Source organism: Typopeltis vanoorti, chromosome 3 (genome assembly GCF_054136105.1).
Source record: "Typopeltis vanoorti isolate ZY-2024b chromosome 3, IOZ_Tvanoo_1.0, whole genome shotgun sequence".
NCBI lineage: Eukaryota > Metazoa > Arthropoda > Arachnida > Uropygi > Thelyphonidae > Typopeltis > Typopeltis vanoorti.
The window spans coordinates 83010464-83029916 of record NC_143551.1 but is presented as its reverse complement, the minus strand read 5'-3'; the positions used below and the strand labels follow the sequence as shown (position 1 = coordinate 83029916).

Below are 19453 nucleotides of genomic sequence, written 5' to 3'. Positions count from 1 at the left end.
CGTGATTGGTTGATGACGTCATTGTGTGCATGGCTTCATGGGTGTGTAATGTTTGGAATTTCCGTGTGGGCAAGTGTGTCACTGGCTTCTGTTGTTGTGTTTTGGTTCGCGTATGGGATTATGGGTGATGGTAGAGATAAGGATTCGTGTTGTGATTGGTGGTGCAGTTCTGACAAGATGAAGATCAAGATAAGATAAGGAATGGTGAGGTGGGTGTGTGTTGTTTTCAGATGTAGATAAGTGACGTCATTTTTTATTTGTAAATAAATGTCGTCATTTGTTATTTGTAAATAAGTGACGTTGTTGTTTTGAATGGAAAGGATGATATTAGTGGATAAGAACTCGTGTCGTGATTGGTGGGACACTTCTGACAAGATCAAGATCAAGATAAGATAAGGAATCGTGTCGTGGGTGTGTGTTGTTTTCAGATGTAGATAAGTGACGTCATTTGTTAGTTGTAAATAAGTGACGTTATTGTTTTGAATGGAAAGGGAAATATATGTGTGTATAAGTAATCGTGTTGTCATTGGTGGACACTTCTGACAAGATCAAGATCAAGATAAGATAAGGAATCGTGACGCAAATGTTTGTTGTTATTGAGTTTGGAATTTCTCTGGGCCCCTTCTGTCAGAAATATCACGTGGTGTGATGGGTGATATTTAGAGATAAGAATCGTGACGTTATGTCTTTGTGCGGTATTTTGGTTTGGCTATGGAATTGTGGGCTATGTTTTGAGATAAGATATCTTTGAATTTTCCCAGGGTGACACACATCCGTCATTGTCGTCTATGGGAATTCTTAGCGTATGTCGTGATGGTGGGTGTGATTAGATTTTTCTGAATAATTAATTATATACTAGTGTCACTCAAACATACGGTTTTTTTTTTTTTTTTATTCTTATTTTATTTTATATAGATGGTTGTACTAATTTTCCAATACATTTGCGGTATTTGTTTCCTGTTAAAGGGTGGGAATTCTTAGAGTAAGTCGTGATGGCGGCAGTCTTTCGAGCTTTTCTGAATAATTAATTATATACTGATGTCACTCAAACACACATACCTTTTTTTTTTTTTCTTCTATATACATGTTCTAATCAAGTTCATATTTTATTCATAATTCATCCGAATATTTTGATTTGTCTAAAATTAAGATCTTAAATTCAATAAATAAATAAATAAACAAATCGTGTGTGTATTCACGGTTATTGCAAAAGTGTTCTCTTAAACATACATAACACATCAAAGACACTGTTTGTTCTTTTAAGTTTACATATTTATTTCACAGATATTATTTACAATGCAATATGCAGAAATAGGAATTTACATATATCACCAATGCAAATGGTGTTTTTCTTTCACATACACTTTAGACATGAAAAGTCGCTAATGTGTCCATGTTGGTACTCTAATATACCCTGTGATTATTCTTATGAAAACAAAAAACAAAAAAAAAAAACGTTCAGTTTTAGAATTACGTTTACTAAAAACATACGACCACTGATTATTGTATTACAATTATCAATTGTTATGTTTAAGTTAAAATTCACTTACATTTCTTTCCAGAATGAGAACATATTGGTACTAAATAGGTTTTCTGAATATTCCAAATTGTTGATTTTTAACATATATTCACAGCACAGAACTCAAACACAAATCTGAAATCCATTTGACGTTTTCATTATAGGTTTTACTTTTAAAATTCAGTTAACTACATATTATAACCAGAATAACTGAGTAAAATAAATAAATTGTGTGTGAATTACTTTCCCACACTGTTAATTTTCATTAAGCTAGTTTGTAGATAACTGAGTGACTCATTTCCGGTCAGTCAGTCATCGTTCTTTTCATAGCCGTATATAGCGCTTACTTCAAAGGTAAAATATTTCCAGGGTAGTGTATTAGTCAAGCTTTCATGTGAGTAATGTTTACAATAGTGTTAGGTAGCAAAGATTTGTAAATGACCTCATGTGATCTTTGAGACCTAACTTGTTCGCATCACATCTTATCCTACACATATTGCACTCCAGCTTAATGTTGTGACTAAGTGTTTTCGAGGTGATACCCTACTGATGGGTAGCAAAGGTTCGTAATTTGACCTTGAGTGATCGTTGTGAACTAAATTATTCATTGTCACATGTTGTGATTATTGGTTTTCCATTGGTTCTGATTTTTTATAAATAGACTAATGGGGTGGGTGTGTGGTTCCATTTGAGTTTCTAGTAGTAACTTTCTAGTAGTATTTGTAACAGTTGTATGCATTCAGAAGATTATTATAGTTTCAAAATGAGTTTTTCTGGAGAAAAAGTAAGTTAATTTTGTCATTTTTTAGCAATGTCATATGAATTTTAGTGACTACATTAGCGATTTTTGTCTATAAAGTTATAAGGTGGTTTTTGCAATGGAAAAATAAAATCATGTTCATGATATTGATTCTGTTTTGTGTTAAGTGAAATCCCATAAGTCATATATATATATATATATATATATATATATATATATATTTTTTTTTTTTTTTTTTTTTTTTGATTGGGAAAAGATATTAAGTGTGGTTATTTAGTAATATTGTGTTATAGTGAAACCATTGTGTAGTATCGAAATTGCTAAAAACATTATGATGAGTAACATTTAGTTTTATTTTTTGGTTATTAGGATTTTTTGGGTAAAATTTTTGAGGGGTTATATTTAGTAAAAGTGTGTTAGTGAAACTCTTATGTAGTATTGAAATTGCTAAAATCACCTTGAGTTTTTATTTCTAAAAGATATTTCTGAAATCTAGAAAGTAATTTTATTTATTTTATTTTTTTTTTTTTAATAGCGATCATCTGTTATTCGGTTCGTTGATGGTAATGGGAATATATTCAACCATCAACCTACCATTGTAGAGGTAGATTTGACTGGTGAAAATGAGGAAATCACAGGACGTGGTATTAATTCTAATATAACAATCGCTGGTGTGGCTGGAGGAAGTCGCGACCCTCCCCAAAATTTATATGATTCACATTCAGTTACTGGATGTGAAACTAAACTCTCTACGTCTACTACTATCGAACCCTCACTCTACAGGGACTTTTATACTGTTTCGGTGGCCCGATCACGTAAATCTATAAAGTATCAAACTCGACAATTAGAGTATCAAGTTCGATTTCGTGATCTGGAACTCTTTTCACCAGAGTGTTTTTTTGATATTTTTCGAGATATGCTTAATGAGATCATTCAGCGTTTATCGGGTTCTGGAACTTTTTCTCACGTTCGGTTGGGTGTTAGTGCATCCAGTTTAGAAAGCAACATAAACTTACCATTTATGTTGCTTTCTGAACTAACTATCCATAGGATAGTTGATGCTTTTTATGCTGTCTCCCAATCGAAACGTGAGTTTCTTTTAGCAAATGATCTTGTGATCGATGTCGTACTTATTAATATCAGTAACAATGGTGGTGGAAGAAGCAATGTTAAAAGAAGAACGCTGCTTAGCCTGGATGAATTTGTGAAAATAAAAAAAGCTATTGTGGAAATTAACAACAAAGACAATCTTTGCATGGCCCGAGCACTTGTTCTGGGTGTTTCTTCACACACTGATGATGTTGCAACATACAGACAAGTGCGTTTAGATTGTAAAAAGTTACAAACAAAGAGGGCTTTAACTCTGCACAAAATTGCAGGGGTTCCGCTCATTTCTTGCGGTATTCCAGAAGCAGATCTCTTTCAAAAACATTTGACTCCGGAATACCAAATCGTAATTTTTTCAGCAGATGCTGATTTTTCTGTGGTATTTCGGGGCCCAAATGCATGTAAACAAATCTGTCTTTTATACCGCAACTCTCATTATGATTTAGTGCGTAGCATGCCAGCTCTGTTTGGGGGAATCTATTATTGCCCCACATGCTTTCGAACATTCAAAGACTCTATCAAATTGCAAATGCATAGATGCAAAAATATATGCATCCGATGTCGCACAAACGCCAGTCATAGTGTGCGGGACCTCCTTTTGTGCAAGTCGTGCAATAGATTTTTCTACGGCAACGAATGTCTGAATTTGCACATACAAAATAATATTTGTTCAAAAATCCATCGTTGCGGACAGTGTTTGGCTACTTTCTCTACAGATAAAAGCCACGTCTGTCCACCTGAAAATTTCTGCACCCGCTGCAAATCAGTTCACCCAAAACAGAAATGCTTTGTGCAAAAATCTGAGGTCTCAAATGAACAAGTTTCTATGGTTTTTTTTGACACAGAAACTATAGCTAAAAATCATCGTCATGTACCAGTATTATGTATAGCTGATTTCGGTAGTCACGAACGCGAGTTTTGGGGTGAAAACTGTGTGGGTCAATTCCTAGACGAGCTGTTTTCTGTCAAGAATATTATGAAAAGAGATCGAGATGGTAAAATCCTTCGGACTGTCAAACCAAAATACGAAAATATTCGTGTAATTGCACACAATTTTCGTGGTTTTGACGGGTATTTTATTTTGGAATATCTTTTTTCAAAAAATTTCCAACCCCGTGTAGTGTTTGACGGATCGAAGATACTTGCTATCTATTATGACCCTTTAAACATCATATTTCTTGACAGTTTTTCCTACATAAGTGTCGCTCTTCGGAAACTGCCTGCTATGTTTGATCTCCCAGAAGTTCGTAAGGGTTTCTTTCCTCATAAGTTTCACACATCCGATTCTCTGGATTATCGTGGTGTCATCCCCGAAAAAGCATATTTCCAGCCGGAATTTATGAATAAAGAAACTCGTACAGAGTTCGAGACTTGGTACGAAAATCGGCTAGACACTGAATACTGTCTGAAAGCGGAACTTTTAGCTTATACGAAAGATGACGTGCGTGTTTTGCGAGACAGTTGCAACACTTTTCGCACTCTCTTCATACAGCTCACCCAGATTGATCCCTTTCTCCATGACATTACAATTGCAGGAGTATGTTTGAGAGTATTTCTCCAAAACTTTTTGAAACCTAACACATTGGCCATACTTCCTGCTCGGGGTTACATAGGGGCAAACGTGCAAAGTCGAAAGGCTTTGGCTTGGCTCAAATGGCAAGAACAACAGAACAACATAACCATACAACATGCACGATCTGTGGGGGGAGAAGTCCGCATCGGACCTTATTTTGTCGATGGGAAATGTGGAAGCTTAATTTTTGAATATTACGGGTGCTTCTTCCATGGTTGTATTTTTTGTTATAAACCAAGTACATTCCAACCATACAGAAACACTGACATGATTTCCCTTTTTGAGCAAACGAAGGATCGCGAAAACTACTTTCGTAGCCAAGGATTCGACGTTATCTCAATTTGGGAATGTCAGTTTAATGCAGAAATTTCTGAAAACCCAGCCTTGAAATCCTTTATTGCTGCTCTTAATATTCCAGATCCCATATTACCTCGTAGTGCTCTACATGGTGGCAGAACCGACTGCTACAAAATGTATCACAAAATTCAGTCAGAAGGGGAAGTTATTCGGTATTTGGACTTCAATAGCCTTTATCCATGGGTAATGAAATACCAGGTATTTCCTATGGGGCATCCCGAAGTTATTATCGATAATTTCGACTATTCTCCTGGGGTATACTTTGGTATTTGCCATGCAAAAGTGGAAGCACCTACAGATCTCTTTTTACCGGTTTTGCCCATCACAGTTAACGAAAAATTAATCTTCCCCCTGTGTGGAAAGTGTGCTTCCGAAATGGCCCCATTATGCTCTCATACGGACCGATCATTTACAGGTTATTGGTGCAGTCCAGAGTTAGATTTAGCACGTTCTCGCGGTTATAAAGTTATTGAATTTTACGAGGTGTGGCATTTTTCTCAAAAATTTGAAGGGGAAGAAAACTTCTTTGCTCACTATATTGATACCTTTCTGAAGCTGAAACAGGAAGCATCTGGATGGCCTGAAGGTCAAAACCGACAGGCTTATCTGGACGAGTTTTTGCTAAGGGAAGGTGTTATGTTAAATAGTGAGCACATTAGTAAAAACCCTGGTAAACGTTCACTTGCTAAGCTTTGTTTGAATTCTCTATGGGGAAGGCTTGGCATGAGAATGTTAAGAACTCACACCCAGGTGATTTCCTCTTATGAAGACCTCGTAGAACTTTTTTTAGATAACAGTAAAGTTATCCAAGATGCCAGGTTAGTTTCAGAAGAGCAGATGATGGTTGCCTACTCGCCTGTTGAAGGCACTGAGCCTGAAAATAGGAAAGGGAATGCTGTCATCTCCTCATTTGTAGCTGCCTACGGTAGGATAAAGTTATACGAGGTCATGGAACCTTTGCAAAGACGGCTTTTATACACAGATACTGATTCTGTGATTTTCATTGAAAAACCGGGCGATTACTCACCGTCCATTGGTCACTACCTTGGGGAGCTAGGTGACGAACTCGACGGTGACTTTATTGTTGAGTTTGTTACCACAGGCCCCAAATCTTATTCCTACAGAACGCGGAGGGGTAAGATTGTGACCAAATGCAAAGGCATTACTTTAAATTCTCGCGCGGCCACTGAGATTAATCTGGAATCTATGATTGCAGCAGTAAGGGGTGAGCCACAAAATATCCAAATTCCTGTACCATTTTCTGTCCACAGAGACAAATGGAGCTGTCAACTCAAAACGACCTCAGTAACAAAAAGATTTGGATACACTTTTGCGAAGCGCATAGTGTCAACAGACACATGCACTTTTCCCTATGGGTATTTTAAAGGATAATTCCTTACACTCATATACCCCATAAGCAAAAGATGCCATCTATGGGACAGAAAACTAAACAACATTCTACCTGGTTGGTAAAAATCCATGATTGTTTCCCAACACGATGATTTGCAGTGTCGCCCTTCTCTTGTACATTTTTAACATCAATGTTATTGTTACTATTATTCCACAATAGCTTTTTTTTTTTTTTCTTAGAATTAAAAAAGAAAATTCGTCTTGGCATGATTACATGGTGACTGTGATTAAAAAAAAAAAATGTTGACAAGGAGATTTTTTTTGATATTAAAACAATTATCTATTTGTTTTTACATGATCTCTGATTATATAAAACAATCACAGTCTTATTATGTTATCATTTTCAATATGTTCATACATCCATTTACATGTATAATTTCGGGAGCTACTCAGTCAGGAAAAACAACATTCGTGTTGTCTCTCATAGAACATTGTAATCAACTAATCAAACCACCACCGGAACGAATCGTTTACTGTTACAGTGAAAATCAAGATAAATTTAAAAAATTTACCAATATAGAGTTCGTGAATGGTTTGAAGTTACCTGAATTTGATTCTAATGTGAGAAATTTACTCATAATCGATGATTTGGTTCACCAGGCTAAGGACAGCACGGAAATAGCTGATGTTTTCATAAAAGGTTCACATCACCGTAACCTTAGTGTCATTCTACTGACACAAAATTTATTCTGTAAAGGTACACATTTTCGTACAATTTCTCTCAATAGTCATTATGTTATTGCTTTTAAAAATCCCCGAGACTCTTTGCAGTTTTCTCATTTAGCTTCCCAAGTATTTCCAGGACAAACGAACGTGTTAGTTCAGATTTATAAAGATGCAACACGGGAACCCCACTCATATTTAGTTTTAGACTTTAGACAGGAAACACCTGATATTTTACGCTTGAGGTCACGGATTTTGCCAGGAGAAGAACCCAATACAGTATTTATCCCTGAATGGCTGATAGACTCAAACGCTATGAATATCTCATCAAGTACTTATCTCATTCCTCTCCCAAACAAGCAAATGATGCTTTAAAACATTGCACCTCCAGCCAAATCACTACACTCTGTGAAATTTGCAAAAATGTATTATGTGGAAATATTCCACTAAAAAACAAGCAAAAGTCACGCCTACGAAGGAAAAAAAAAATTATAAGAGCACTAAGTAACAAATCGCTTCCCTTCATAACCAGAAGAAAATTGGTTTTACAGCACGGAGGAGCACTGTTCCCATTATTAGGCAGTATCATTGTTCCTTTATTGACTTCACTTATTAGAAAATGAATATGTTTAAAAAATTTACGCTTCTCCAATCACCAGAGGAGCGTGAATTGTATGCACTTGATGATGAAATGAGTGCTATTTTAAAAATAAGAAATAAACATGCAGATGAAAAAGTAAAAGCATATTTAAATGTTCTGCAAAAGTATTTAGGGTTGAAAAACCAATTGGCTCTCACAGAAGGAGAGCAACAGGAACATAGAATACCACGTCCAGAACCTTTACTGAACAAACCAAATACCCAGAACCATTCCCATCAACCATCAACATCAGCCACTCCCAGTGAAGAAAATGCTTCCACACCAATCCCTCCCCGCAAGAGAGCTCGAAGAAGGAGTACCAAATTCATCTCTCTATCTCCCCGAAAGCTGCGTGGGAATAAGAAACTGGTTTGGAAAAAATGGTAAGTGAAAAACAATTTTTTTTTTTTAATTATTTTTTATTTTCAGTAAATGATCTGTAACAGCATTAGTTACTACAATATCATTTAACCATAAATCCTTAGAATAACATTTGTTAATAATATTTTGCATAGAAAGACCACGACATCTCAATATTAAAAAATACACACAATGCAAACCACAAGCGACAGATTCCTTAGCTTGTACAATTACAGAATTATAATACCATTTATTAGTATTAATATTCAGAAAGTTAACAATATCGTTTTCGGGTGGACGACCGAAGCTATCGAAAAAATCACCGTGTTTGTCTTTAATATAGATAGCTTGCCAATGTTGTCCTGGCAACCAGGTCGGATCTGTGTTCACGACGAACATCGACTGTTGTTTTCTGATCGGATATAGTGGCAATTCATCACGAGCACAAACTCCTAAACCCACTTTTCTCGTCGTGGGTTCTAACTCTAGTATGCTTACTAATTGTTCAGTGTTCATAGTCCAGTAACACAGAACGATCCTTTGTTACGGATAACGTACACTCAAATTCTGCATAAAGAACCACTGTGATGTTTTCAGGAAGAGGTTGAGCAAATTTAACCTCGAGTCGCACACTTCCTCTTCTTAACAGGCTGACATGGGGGGCAACGGCATTTTGATCTGGCGATAAGTCAAATCCATAGAGAACGTTTCCCTTTACGTATTCTTCATAAGAAATGTCATTACCACAGTCTCTGTTCCATTTACCTAGTGATGTGAACAGTGACATGTAACATCTGCTGTAATGCCTTTCTTTGAAGTTCGGAGTCAAAGGTTGTGAGGGATACTGAATACCGTCAGCGGTCACTACAAGAAAATTCAGATTGAAATGATGAAAATTAAATGGATTTCTGTTGAAAGTGCCATTAAATCCATCACTAGCGACCAGTCCAATAATTAATCTAGATGGTATTTCACCTAGATACAGATTGTCTCGTGTGGCATCTGACATACCCTTGGGAATTGAAAAATAAGACACTTGCACACGATTGATGGGGTATATCATGTTTGACTTGTCTAACACAGACAGGTGAGCCAGTTGAATCTTTGAATTTATTTTGACTTTGCGGACAAAAAGTGTAGCCTCTTCAATTTGCACTTTAGCCTTAGAATCAGCATTTGCAGTCAGTAAACAAAATTCGGGAGAACTGCGAACCATACGAACACGAACAGTAACGTTATTGATCAAGTACCGGTCTTGATGCATGATGTCAGCGTGTATTCGCCCAAGCATCTCGACACTTTTTGATTGGTTAATTCGAGCTTGTCGTCTACGCATCCCACATTCACTTTTGGTAAACATATCACTAACATTAGCCACATCATCTTTAACAAATAGTTCATTTGTGAGTTGACTGTTTTTAGCATCTCTGTCATAATTTAGTAGGTTTTCAATATAAGCCCTATAAGGATACGTGTCTGATGCCACATTCACTAGTTTATCTTGGAGAAAAACGTCAATTTGACTGAACAGGGAATGGAAAAAATTATTCACAACACCAACTGAAGAATCTTCGATAGGTTTATTATCATTGTCGGTGATGCGCACACGAACACGTAGGTATGAGTTTCCCAAATCCAAGTATTCTTCAGATGTACCTGGTATGCAAAATTCCACAGGACCTCCACTGTCAGTACTGGATATTGGTTGGTAGGTAACATAAGAACTTCTTTCCACACACATGTTGACACGAGGGTGGGAAAAAAGATCTAACTCTGACATCATATCCTCAGCAAAAGATGTCATCTCGCTTGCGTTTTTTAGTATTCGTTTTTTTCTTCTTGCTTCCTTGACCTCTCTGAAGTAATCGACTCTGAGCCTTTTCAGCAATGGTTTTCCCAGCTTCTGATGCTCTGTTTATAAAGGCTCGACGTACAGGTACCCCTTCCAAGACATCTCCTATCATATGCTGACCGGCTTTTAAGGCTTGACGACCGACAAATTGAGCTGCAGGTTTTAAAAGTGGACTTAGAAAGGAGAAGGCACTTCTGAAAATGCTACCTAATCCGTACCCCCGCTGTATTGGGGGGCCCGTAAACATTTGAGCCCCACCTGCCTGCAATGTGTAATATCTGAGATAATCAGTCATCCTTCACTTGTCGGAACTGTAATTTAACTATTGTCTTGCCACCACGAAAGTGGAACAATTCGCCGCTGTCAGAACGAATTTCAATGCTAATTGACTGAAATGTTTGTTTTCGTAACGGATAATAATCAGGTTGAGCAAAAACGAAGGAGCACTTAGTGCTGCACTGAACAACTCGTAACAATGGTGCACATGTATCACCAACTATCTGTTCTTGTATTAAATCAGAATAAACAAAATATGCGGCTACACCCCTCTTTATATCAACTGGATATTTCCCTGTGATTGTACCTTTCAGTTTAACACCAATCTGATTAAAACCCAGTAGAAGCCCCAAACCCGAGGCCTCGTTGGGAAACAACAGGTTGTAATCTTTTGGGACTGTCAGAGAAATAGTGTTATTTGGATTCTTTTTTCCAGTAATCACAGAACTCACATCAAACATTGCTTGAAGAAGTTCAGAGGGTGAATTGTAACTGCCTTGGGGAATCTTGTACACTTTGTAAAATCCTTCTTTAGACTTTTCGAAAACTTTATTTCCTGCGATGTTGTTGTTCTCGATATTGTTGACACCTCCCCCAATTGCACGTATCATATGAAACTCATCATAACCGGAATCAATGTTATTAAATTCTCCCGGAAGATGAATTTCAGCAAGAGCAACTTCCCATTTACCTTTAAGTCTGATCTCATGTGGTAATTCCACTTGAAATTTCGTTTGCGTGTTTGTAGGAAACATTTTCATACTGGCATTACTGGGAAGGGTTAAGTAAAACATCTTCGCTACGAACCCAAGAATTATACGATGAGGGATAACCGAGCCACTTAACAAAATACTGAAGCTTTCCTTTCTGTTTGCGTTGCTTAAGTACTTGTTCGATTAGATACACGTCTTCCGGAAGTTCATTGGGTATATTAGCCTTTTGCAGTTGAGGTTCATAGAAAGTTCCCTCCACTATCTCTCCGTCCCTACTGCGAACTCTATATACTACAGGGTTTCTATTAATAACCTGAGCAATAGTGAACAATTCTCGTGTCCAGTTACCCCAATACCCTTTTCTAAATTTGTGGGTATCATCGCTTAAAACCACACTATCACCTACTTGAAATTTTGGTTTGGTAGTCTCCTCTTGGGTTCCGTACAAATATTTCCAAACACGATCCTCGTTGTGAAGGTTAACTTGCGAAGGAGCCATACCGATAGTGCGGTGTGGTGTGAGGTTATAAGTATGTACAAGGGTCGGCAAAACTTTCGTATAACTTTTACTTTTAGTATACGTCATCCATTTGTAGATCTTTGTTTTCAATGTTCTGATAAATCTTTCTGCAATGGGTGCTTTCATTTCACTCCTGGTTGTGTAGAAATGAATATTATGGTTCTTAAACAATGCACGAACTTTCTTGTTGCAAAACTCTTTTCCTTGATCAGTGTTTATGTAACATGGCCTTTCCTCTTTAAAAATAGACTCGAAAGCCTTAACAACATCGTCTGCTGATTTCTTCTTCAGTGTTCGAACCCACGCAAATCGGGAAAAACAATCAATGCATACAAGAAGGAAACACACACCCCCATTCTCTTTTGCAAGGGATGACATATCTGCCAAATCACATTGAAAAGTATGTAAAAGTGTCGGGACTTTGATTTGATTGCGTTTAAACTTTCTTCTAATGGGTTTATGTCTCACATAAGTAGGTTGTGTTGCTAACCAACTTTTCACGGTTTCATGTGACAAATTTGTATGTTTCTGTAAAGCTTTGATACTTCCAAAACTAACTACTGTATTAGGATTATAGTAATCTGCTAACTTTTCCATTACTATCAATGGTTTTTTTTTTCTTTGCAGGTGAAAATCAAGAAACATCGCAAAAGTGGCAGTTACTTGCTTTTATAGCAGTACTGCTAACATTAATAACCGGAGAAATAGCCATAATCATTTGGGAAGTAGTATCAAAAGCAGGCAACCAAACTTGCCTCATCAAAGAAATGTTACGCCAAGAAAAACACCATTTGCATTGGTGATATATGTAAATTCCTATTTCTGCATATTGCATTGTAAATAATATCTGTGAAATAAATATGTAAACTTAAAAGAACAAACAGTGTCTTTGATGTGTTATGTATGTTTAAGAGAACACTTTTGCAATAACCGTGAATACACACACGATTTGTTTATTTATTTATTTATTGAATTTAAGATCTTAATTTTAGACAAATCAAAATATTCGGATGAATTATGAATAAAATATGAACTTGATTAGAACATGTATATAGAAGAAAAAAAAAAAAAGGTATGTGTGTTTGAGTGACATCAGTATATAATTAATTATTCAGAAAAGCTCGAAAGACTGCCGCCATCACGACTTACTCTAAGAATTCCCACCCTTTAACAGGAAACAAATACCGCAAATGTATTGGAAAATTAGTACAACCATCTATATAAAATAAAATAAGAATAAAAAAAAATAAAAAAAAACCGTATGTTTGAGTGACACTAGTATATAATTAATTATTCAGAAAAATCTAATCACATCCACCATCACGACATACGCTAAGAATTCCCATAGACGACAATGACGGATGTGTGTCACCCTGGGAAAATACCAATCACGACACGAGTTCTTATCCACTAATATCATCCTTTCCATTCAAAACAACAACGTCACTTATTTACAAATAACAAATGACGACATTTATTTACAAATAAAAAATGACGTCACTTATCTACATCTGAAAACAACACACACCCACCTCACCATTCCTTATCTTATCTTGATCTTCATCTTGTCAGAACTGCACCACCAATCACAACACGAATCCTTATCTCTACCATCACCCATAATCCCATACGCGAACCAAAACACAACAACAGAAGCCAGTGACACACTTGCCCACACGGAAATTCCAAACATTACACACTCATGAAGCCATGCACACAATGACGTCATCAACCAATCACGTCACGATTCCTTATCTTATCTTGATCTTGATCTTGTCAGAAGTGACCCCCCTACTACTCTGCGGCCTGATTATTAAAAATAAAAGTTGAAAGTGGTCCGCGAGTTTGAAAAGGTTGCCGATCCCTGATATAAAGGTGTCTTTTTATGACACAACTTGGCTTACAAGCATGCATAAATATTCCAGGAAGGATCACATACAAGTTCTTCCCTTATTTTAAATTCAATATAACCGCCAGTTAACAAGTAACCTCTCTCAGTTCTTTACGATTTCGAGTTACAATCATATAACATACTACAAACAAAATAATGGCTTACTTGCTAACAAATTCGAGAGGAAACTCCGATGTATTCCGTATCACACATAGAGACTTTCGTCCTGTCAATCCTCGAGAGTTTTCCCTCTTCGGAAGCACTAGGGTTCTGCTGTAGCTTCCGGGAACCTAGAGCGAGCTGCCGGCAGAGAAACATCCGGCATCGGCGGTGGGAAGAATAATCATCCTGGAGCTAGGGAAGGAGCCCTGGTATGTGAAGAACCAAGCAAGAGACCAAGGACCAAAAACCTCAAAACCACGTGCTACATTGCCTTTTATTCCATTTCTCTTCCTTTGTTCTTAAGTAAGAGTATTCCCATATTAGCCAGAAGCAATGGAAGAAATGACGTCATCGCTGGTCTCTTGACATTACGATTTTGGTGGTATTCTGCGCTAATCCGGCTTAACTCCTATTAAGCTTTTACAAACAAGTCTAAAGTGCTGGTGCATTCTAACAGTAATTTATTCTTTATATTTCTACATCTTACTAAGCAAATTTTTTTCTTATAATTTTAGACAAAAAAATTAGAAAATCCTTAGCGAAAAATCTCTTAAAATATAATTTCTCGCGAGATTTTACAACTGCTTGGTTGGGCAGTGTATCGTATGCTTGCGCGCGTTATTTCTGTGAGATATGAAACTTTTATTATTGGCGTTTGTTTGTGGTGAGGGTGAAATATTTTTAATAAAGCATTTTTTAATATGTAAATTTATTTATTAATAAATTGGTTACTGATTAGGGAAAAATTTTTTTTTTAATTTTTATTTTATTTTTTTTATTTTGTATATGCAGTACCGCCACTTAAAATTTTCACCGGCCACCACTGCTTACAACCAAAATTAATTTTCTCATCTGGAAAGCACGATTTTGTCAAAATCTCGTCGATCACACCTTTTATGATTGAATCGCCATACAAGACTCGCTCTTTAATATTTATTTCTCTCTTGGTCAAGCCCTCATAACCCTTATCTCGGACTTCTTTCTTTCTGTTATCAGCTGACCTACTCGGCAGACGTTTCTGCATGCGCTCCAGCTTCTGCTTCTCCCTGTATATCACTCTGCATAACAGAGCTAATTTCCTCATTACAGCCAACTCATCATTCTTTGCATTAGCAGTCATACTCTTTTTTCGTTTAACACTTTTACTCTCTCTCTCTCTCTCTCTCAGTCGTGTCACATTAAATCTCTCTTTCAATTCGATCTGCCGTTACATCATGCACATTTTCAAGCGTATTCTGAGTTCCATCTAATATTCTTCCAATTGCGCTACAGAGGCGCAATTAGAAGAACGACGGTACATTGCATCCTTCGATTGGAATATGCCTAAGTTCGATTCTCGTCGCGACCGGAGGAATCTTTATGTGGACTTTTTCAATCGAAGATGAGTTAGCCGATCTCAATCGGAGGTAGCAGGGTTTTTTTCTCCAGAAACTCGGATTTTTCATCCCGCCTACAGACAAATCTGCCCTTCAGAACAGACGCAATTTACTGACAAAAAATACTAGTTGTAGTGGTGGTGGGCGGTAGATGGCGTTGATGGAGATGATTGGTAGAGGTTCAGGTGTAGTGGTGGAAACAGTTGTATAGTAGGTGTCCTTCAAACTCCTTAGAGGTGTCACGAATAATAATAATAATAATAATAATAATACTTTAATCTCGCGACCTGTGACACACTTTTGATCCTCGCCCTCATAACATTTTCGACACGCTTTCCCACCACTATCACTTTCAAACCAAATTCCATTTCCTTTCCGTAATACGTACATTCAGCAGACATTGCACTACACGAAGTCCCTTTGTTTGAATTCTTTAAACATGCTGTTCGCACACTCTCTCTCGATGAGTCTTTGGATTCCCTGGAGGTGTCACACAGGGGCAAATGCTGGTCTTGAAATTCATGCTTGCTCTTGTTATCATTCAGGGAGTGAGAGGTGTGATTGAAGTCTGATTAGTGGAATAATGAATTACTGACCATTTAAAACTATATATCGAGAAATTTATGTACATTTAATCATACAAATACAACATTTATTTTACAAATGATATTCTATCTTTTTCAATTTAGCTACTGGAATACAAATTCTACCCTACGGTTCTTCTTTATGAACTGGTCAATAACATCGTCATAAAAAAGTTGGTTGTAACTTAATTTTCCCAAGCAACACACATACTTGTAAAGGCTGGCTGAAGCTCACTGGCTAGAGATACGTTGACTGCGTTTAAGCAACAGAGTGAGACGACGTGAAATGTCTATGCGCGCATGAAATCACAGTGCTGCTGCGAGGACCTGGAAGCTCCTACAACTGAGCAAGCCAAGGTAGCTTTTGACTAGACGAGCAAGCATTGGCTTTCGATACACAACGCAAAGCTCAATTTTGCCGCGCAAGCTTAAGGCGCCTTCTATCTACAAAAATAAAAGCCTAAATGCTTATAATAAAATAAAACAAAATAAATAAATAAAATAAAAGCTTATAAATGCATGCATTTATTAATAAATAAATATTACTTCTTTCTCAATTATTGAGCTTGCATAGTAAGCATGGAGAATTCGTCCCTGGTGTCACATAATAATAATAATAATAATAATAATAATAATAATAATAATAATAATAATAATAATAATAATGTCTTGTACGCATTTGTTCTGCTTCACATCGGTGCCATGTGCTACGCTACATAACTTACCGTGCAAAAGACTAAATTAACAATATTTAAATTAACTGAAAACTAATTAACTGCACACTACAGTCTAATTCTAGTGTGCAAAAATATAGCGTTTTCAATTTTTTAAATTGATAACGCTATTTTTAAAAAAACTATATAACCTACCTTTCGGAGCTCTCCAAACACAGTCATAACACGGTACCTAGTACGACAATAATACATAGAAGAAAAAAGAGATTTATAAAAAAACGTGAACTTGGGTAAACACACACACACACACACACACACACACACACACACACACACACACACACACGCATAAAATAGTACAGTTTAAATTTAGCCTAAACGCAGAGAGGTAAAAAGTATAGTATCTGTTCATACTAGCTAATATCTGATACGCGTCATCGCTTCCAAGTGATAAACGGCTAATTTCTGGAAGGTGGCAAAATGCTTAGAGCTTGATCCACCTTTCTCACGAGTTGCCCTTGTGTTGCACTACCTTTTGGGTTACTTCATTATCTCGGGAAGAACTGAAAAACATCAAACATGTATTTTTTTTAATATGTAACATCCAGAAAAAAACATACAACATCCAGAAAAAAATAATAAATAAACAATAAAAAACAGAAATTACGAAATATATTAATTAATATGACCAATGTGCTTTCTATAAAACATAGCGTGATGGTTGCAAAATCTGAGATACACTCATATATTCTATTGCATTTCATTTGCAAATCAAAACCACCGCTGACAAAATAGCTTCAAACTTCACTTGTGAATTAACAGCCATACAAGCAACTCTCGTGTTCTCTCTAATCCAGTAATAAATACTACAGAAGGAATAACCATCTATAGAGACTCAAACTCTGCACTTGAAGCATAAAAAATGGAAAAACAAAACACACAGGAAATTCACGAACAACTAACAACTTTAAATTTGAAAAATAAGAACTGTACAATGCAATGGACACCAGCTCATGTAAATATTGAAGGCAATGAGAGAGCAGACAAACTAGCCAAAGAAGCAAGATAATTACCTCACAAATGACACCCACTATCACTAATTGATGCAAACCCTATCGCAAAAATAAGACTGGTAAAACAAACTATCAGCAGAAGAATGAAATCAGCGAAATAAATCAAAATAGAGAAATAACTACAATCATCACCAGGCTAAGGACGGAGCATTTTAAAGCAGTGGTCGGCAACCTTTTTAATATGAAGAGCGCAATACTGCGGGCGCCATGACGCTCGCGGGCGCTGCGTTGCCGACTCCTCCTGATTTAAATAATTAAACTTAAAATTACAATTGCCATGAATGGTTTTGAAATGTCTTTCTATATTACTTTTTTTAGAAATAGCCACTATTATTGCATAATAAACAAATATATTTGCCATTATGATTGATAAAGCAAGGCGCTCGCATCTGATCTGACAAATACATGCTATTGTTAAAATGAATATTAATTTTGTATTCATTTTTTTATTTTTATTTTTATGGTATTTTATATTCATTCATATGTGACAAAAATATGTTGTAAAATAAAATAATGTTAAAATTTGAAATTTCATTTTTCTTAAAAACAACTAATCATAGAATTTCTAAGCCTGAAATGAGAGAAAAATGCGTGTCATGAGCCGTCCGTAATTTTCAAATTTTATATTGCGCTCTTCATATTAAAAAGGTTGCTAACCTCTGCAAGATGTGCTTTACATTTATGGAAAATACTAAATACTGGAAAATACTCTGGAGCTTACTCCATCTTTACTACGAGTTACCCATTTGTTAATAAATGCATGCATTTATAAGCATGCCATTTAGGCTTTTATTTTTGTAGGCATAACCATTTCCGCTCCCTTCACGTCATCTTAAACACAAGGCCATACGCAGCTCTAGCCAGTGAGCTTCATCCAGCCTTTACAAGTGCGTGTTGCTTGAGAAAATTGAGTAAGTTACAACCAACTTTTTATGACGATGTTATTGACCAGTTCATGAAGAACCGCAGGGTAGAATATGTATTCAAGTAGCTAAATTGAAAAAGATAGAATATGATTTCTAAAATAAATGTTGTATTTGTATGATTAAATGTACATAAATTTCTAAATACAGTATATAGAAAATGCAAAATTACCGCTGCGAACTCCAAAGCAGTTTACAATTATTTCTCTGAGGGCGCACTAAAAAAAGGCGCCCGCGGGAACTGCGTTACCGACCTCTGCTTTAAAGGAATGAAAATTCATCCGGACGGTACTAGAAGTTATGAAACATGCAAGAACTGTCCAGGGGGGTCGAACTGACACCTGCCCATATCTATTCTTGTCCAGCAATTGCCGCTGCTCTACAGAAAATTGACAATAAAATTGACAAATGTAGGGTTATACAGAAAAGCTCTACTCCATCAAAGTTCAAGAGATTGCCAAAACAGTTCTACAGGCCCAAGGTCATATCTAGAAGCTCTTCTAGATATGACCTTGGACCTCTTCAGTGGACTCGACAACAACAAATAATAACTTGTGAGTTCAACAAATTTCATCATTGGCCTGTAGAGTAAGATAGGCTGAGAGTCAGCAGATAGTAGGAGAAGAAATAAAGATAGAGTGCATAGTGGTAGAGTAGGTAAAACTTGACCTGTTTTATCTGTTTGCCCCCCCCCCCCCAGGAGCGATTCTAAAACGGTCGTCGATTTTTCACTTTAAAGGAAAGAAAAAATCCTAAAAAGGAAACATGTACTAAGAACATGAAGTGCAGAGAGAGCACTTCATGTTCTTAGAAGATATCTGGAAAGGTATTACAAATTTGGAACTGAGAAGGAAGGGAGAGAGCCTGGCCCGAGTGATGCAGCCCACAAGGAGCTGCACCGCCTCGCTGTAAGCCTTCGCCGCTCGGGTTCTCGGGTCTGCCCCTCCTGTGTGGACTGACAAACAATTGGATTGACTTTAAAATACCATGTGCAAGTGAGAGGTCAACTTCTCACTTAGA

General features: G+C 36.6%; 1 protein-coding gene across 1 annotated transcript; it reads left to right on the top strand.

The window, feature by feature from the left end:
• The first annotated feature begins 2525 nt into the window (after positions 1–2525).
• On the top strand, positions 2526–12607 carry LOC150108333 (uncharacterized). The gene is made up of 2 exons (XM_090390702.1): positions 2526–8412; positions 12378–12607. The coding sequence occupies exon 1, from the start codon at positions 3196–3198 to the stop codon at positions 6706–6708; it is 3513 nt and encodes a 1170-aa protein (XP_090246828.1). The 5' UTR covers positions 2526–3195; the 3' UTR covers positions 6709–8412; positions 12378–12607.
• Positions 12608–19453: the final 6846 nt, after the last annotated feature.

Coding starts and splice junctions, on each gene's coding strand:
- LOC150108333 (XM_090390702.1), top strand. CDS start 3,196: ATGCTTAATGAGATCATTCAGCGTTTATCGGGTTCTGGAACTTTTTCT.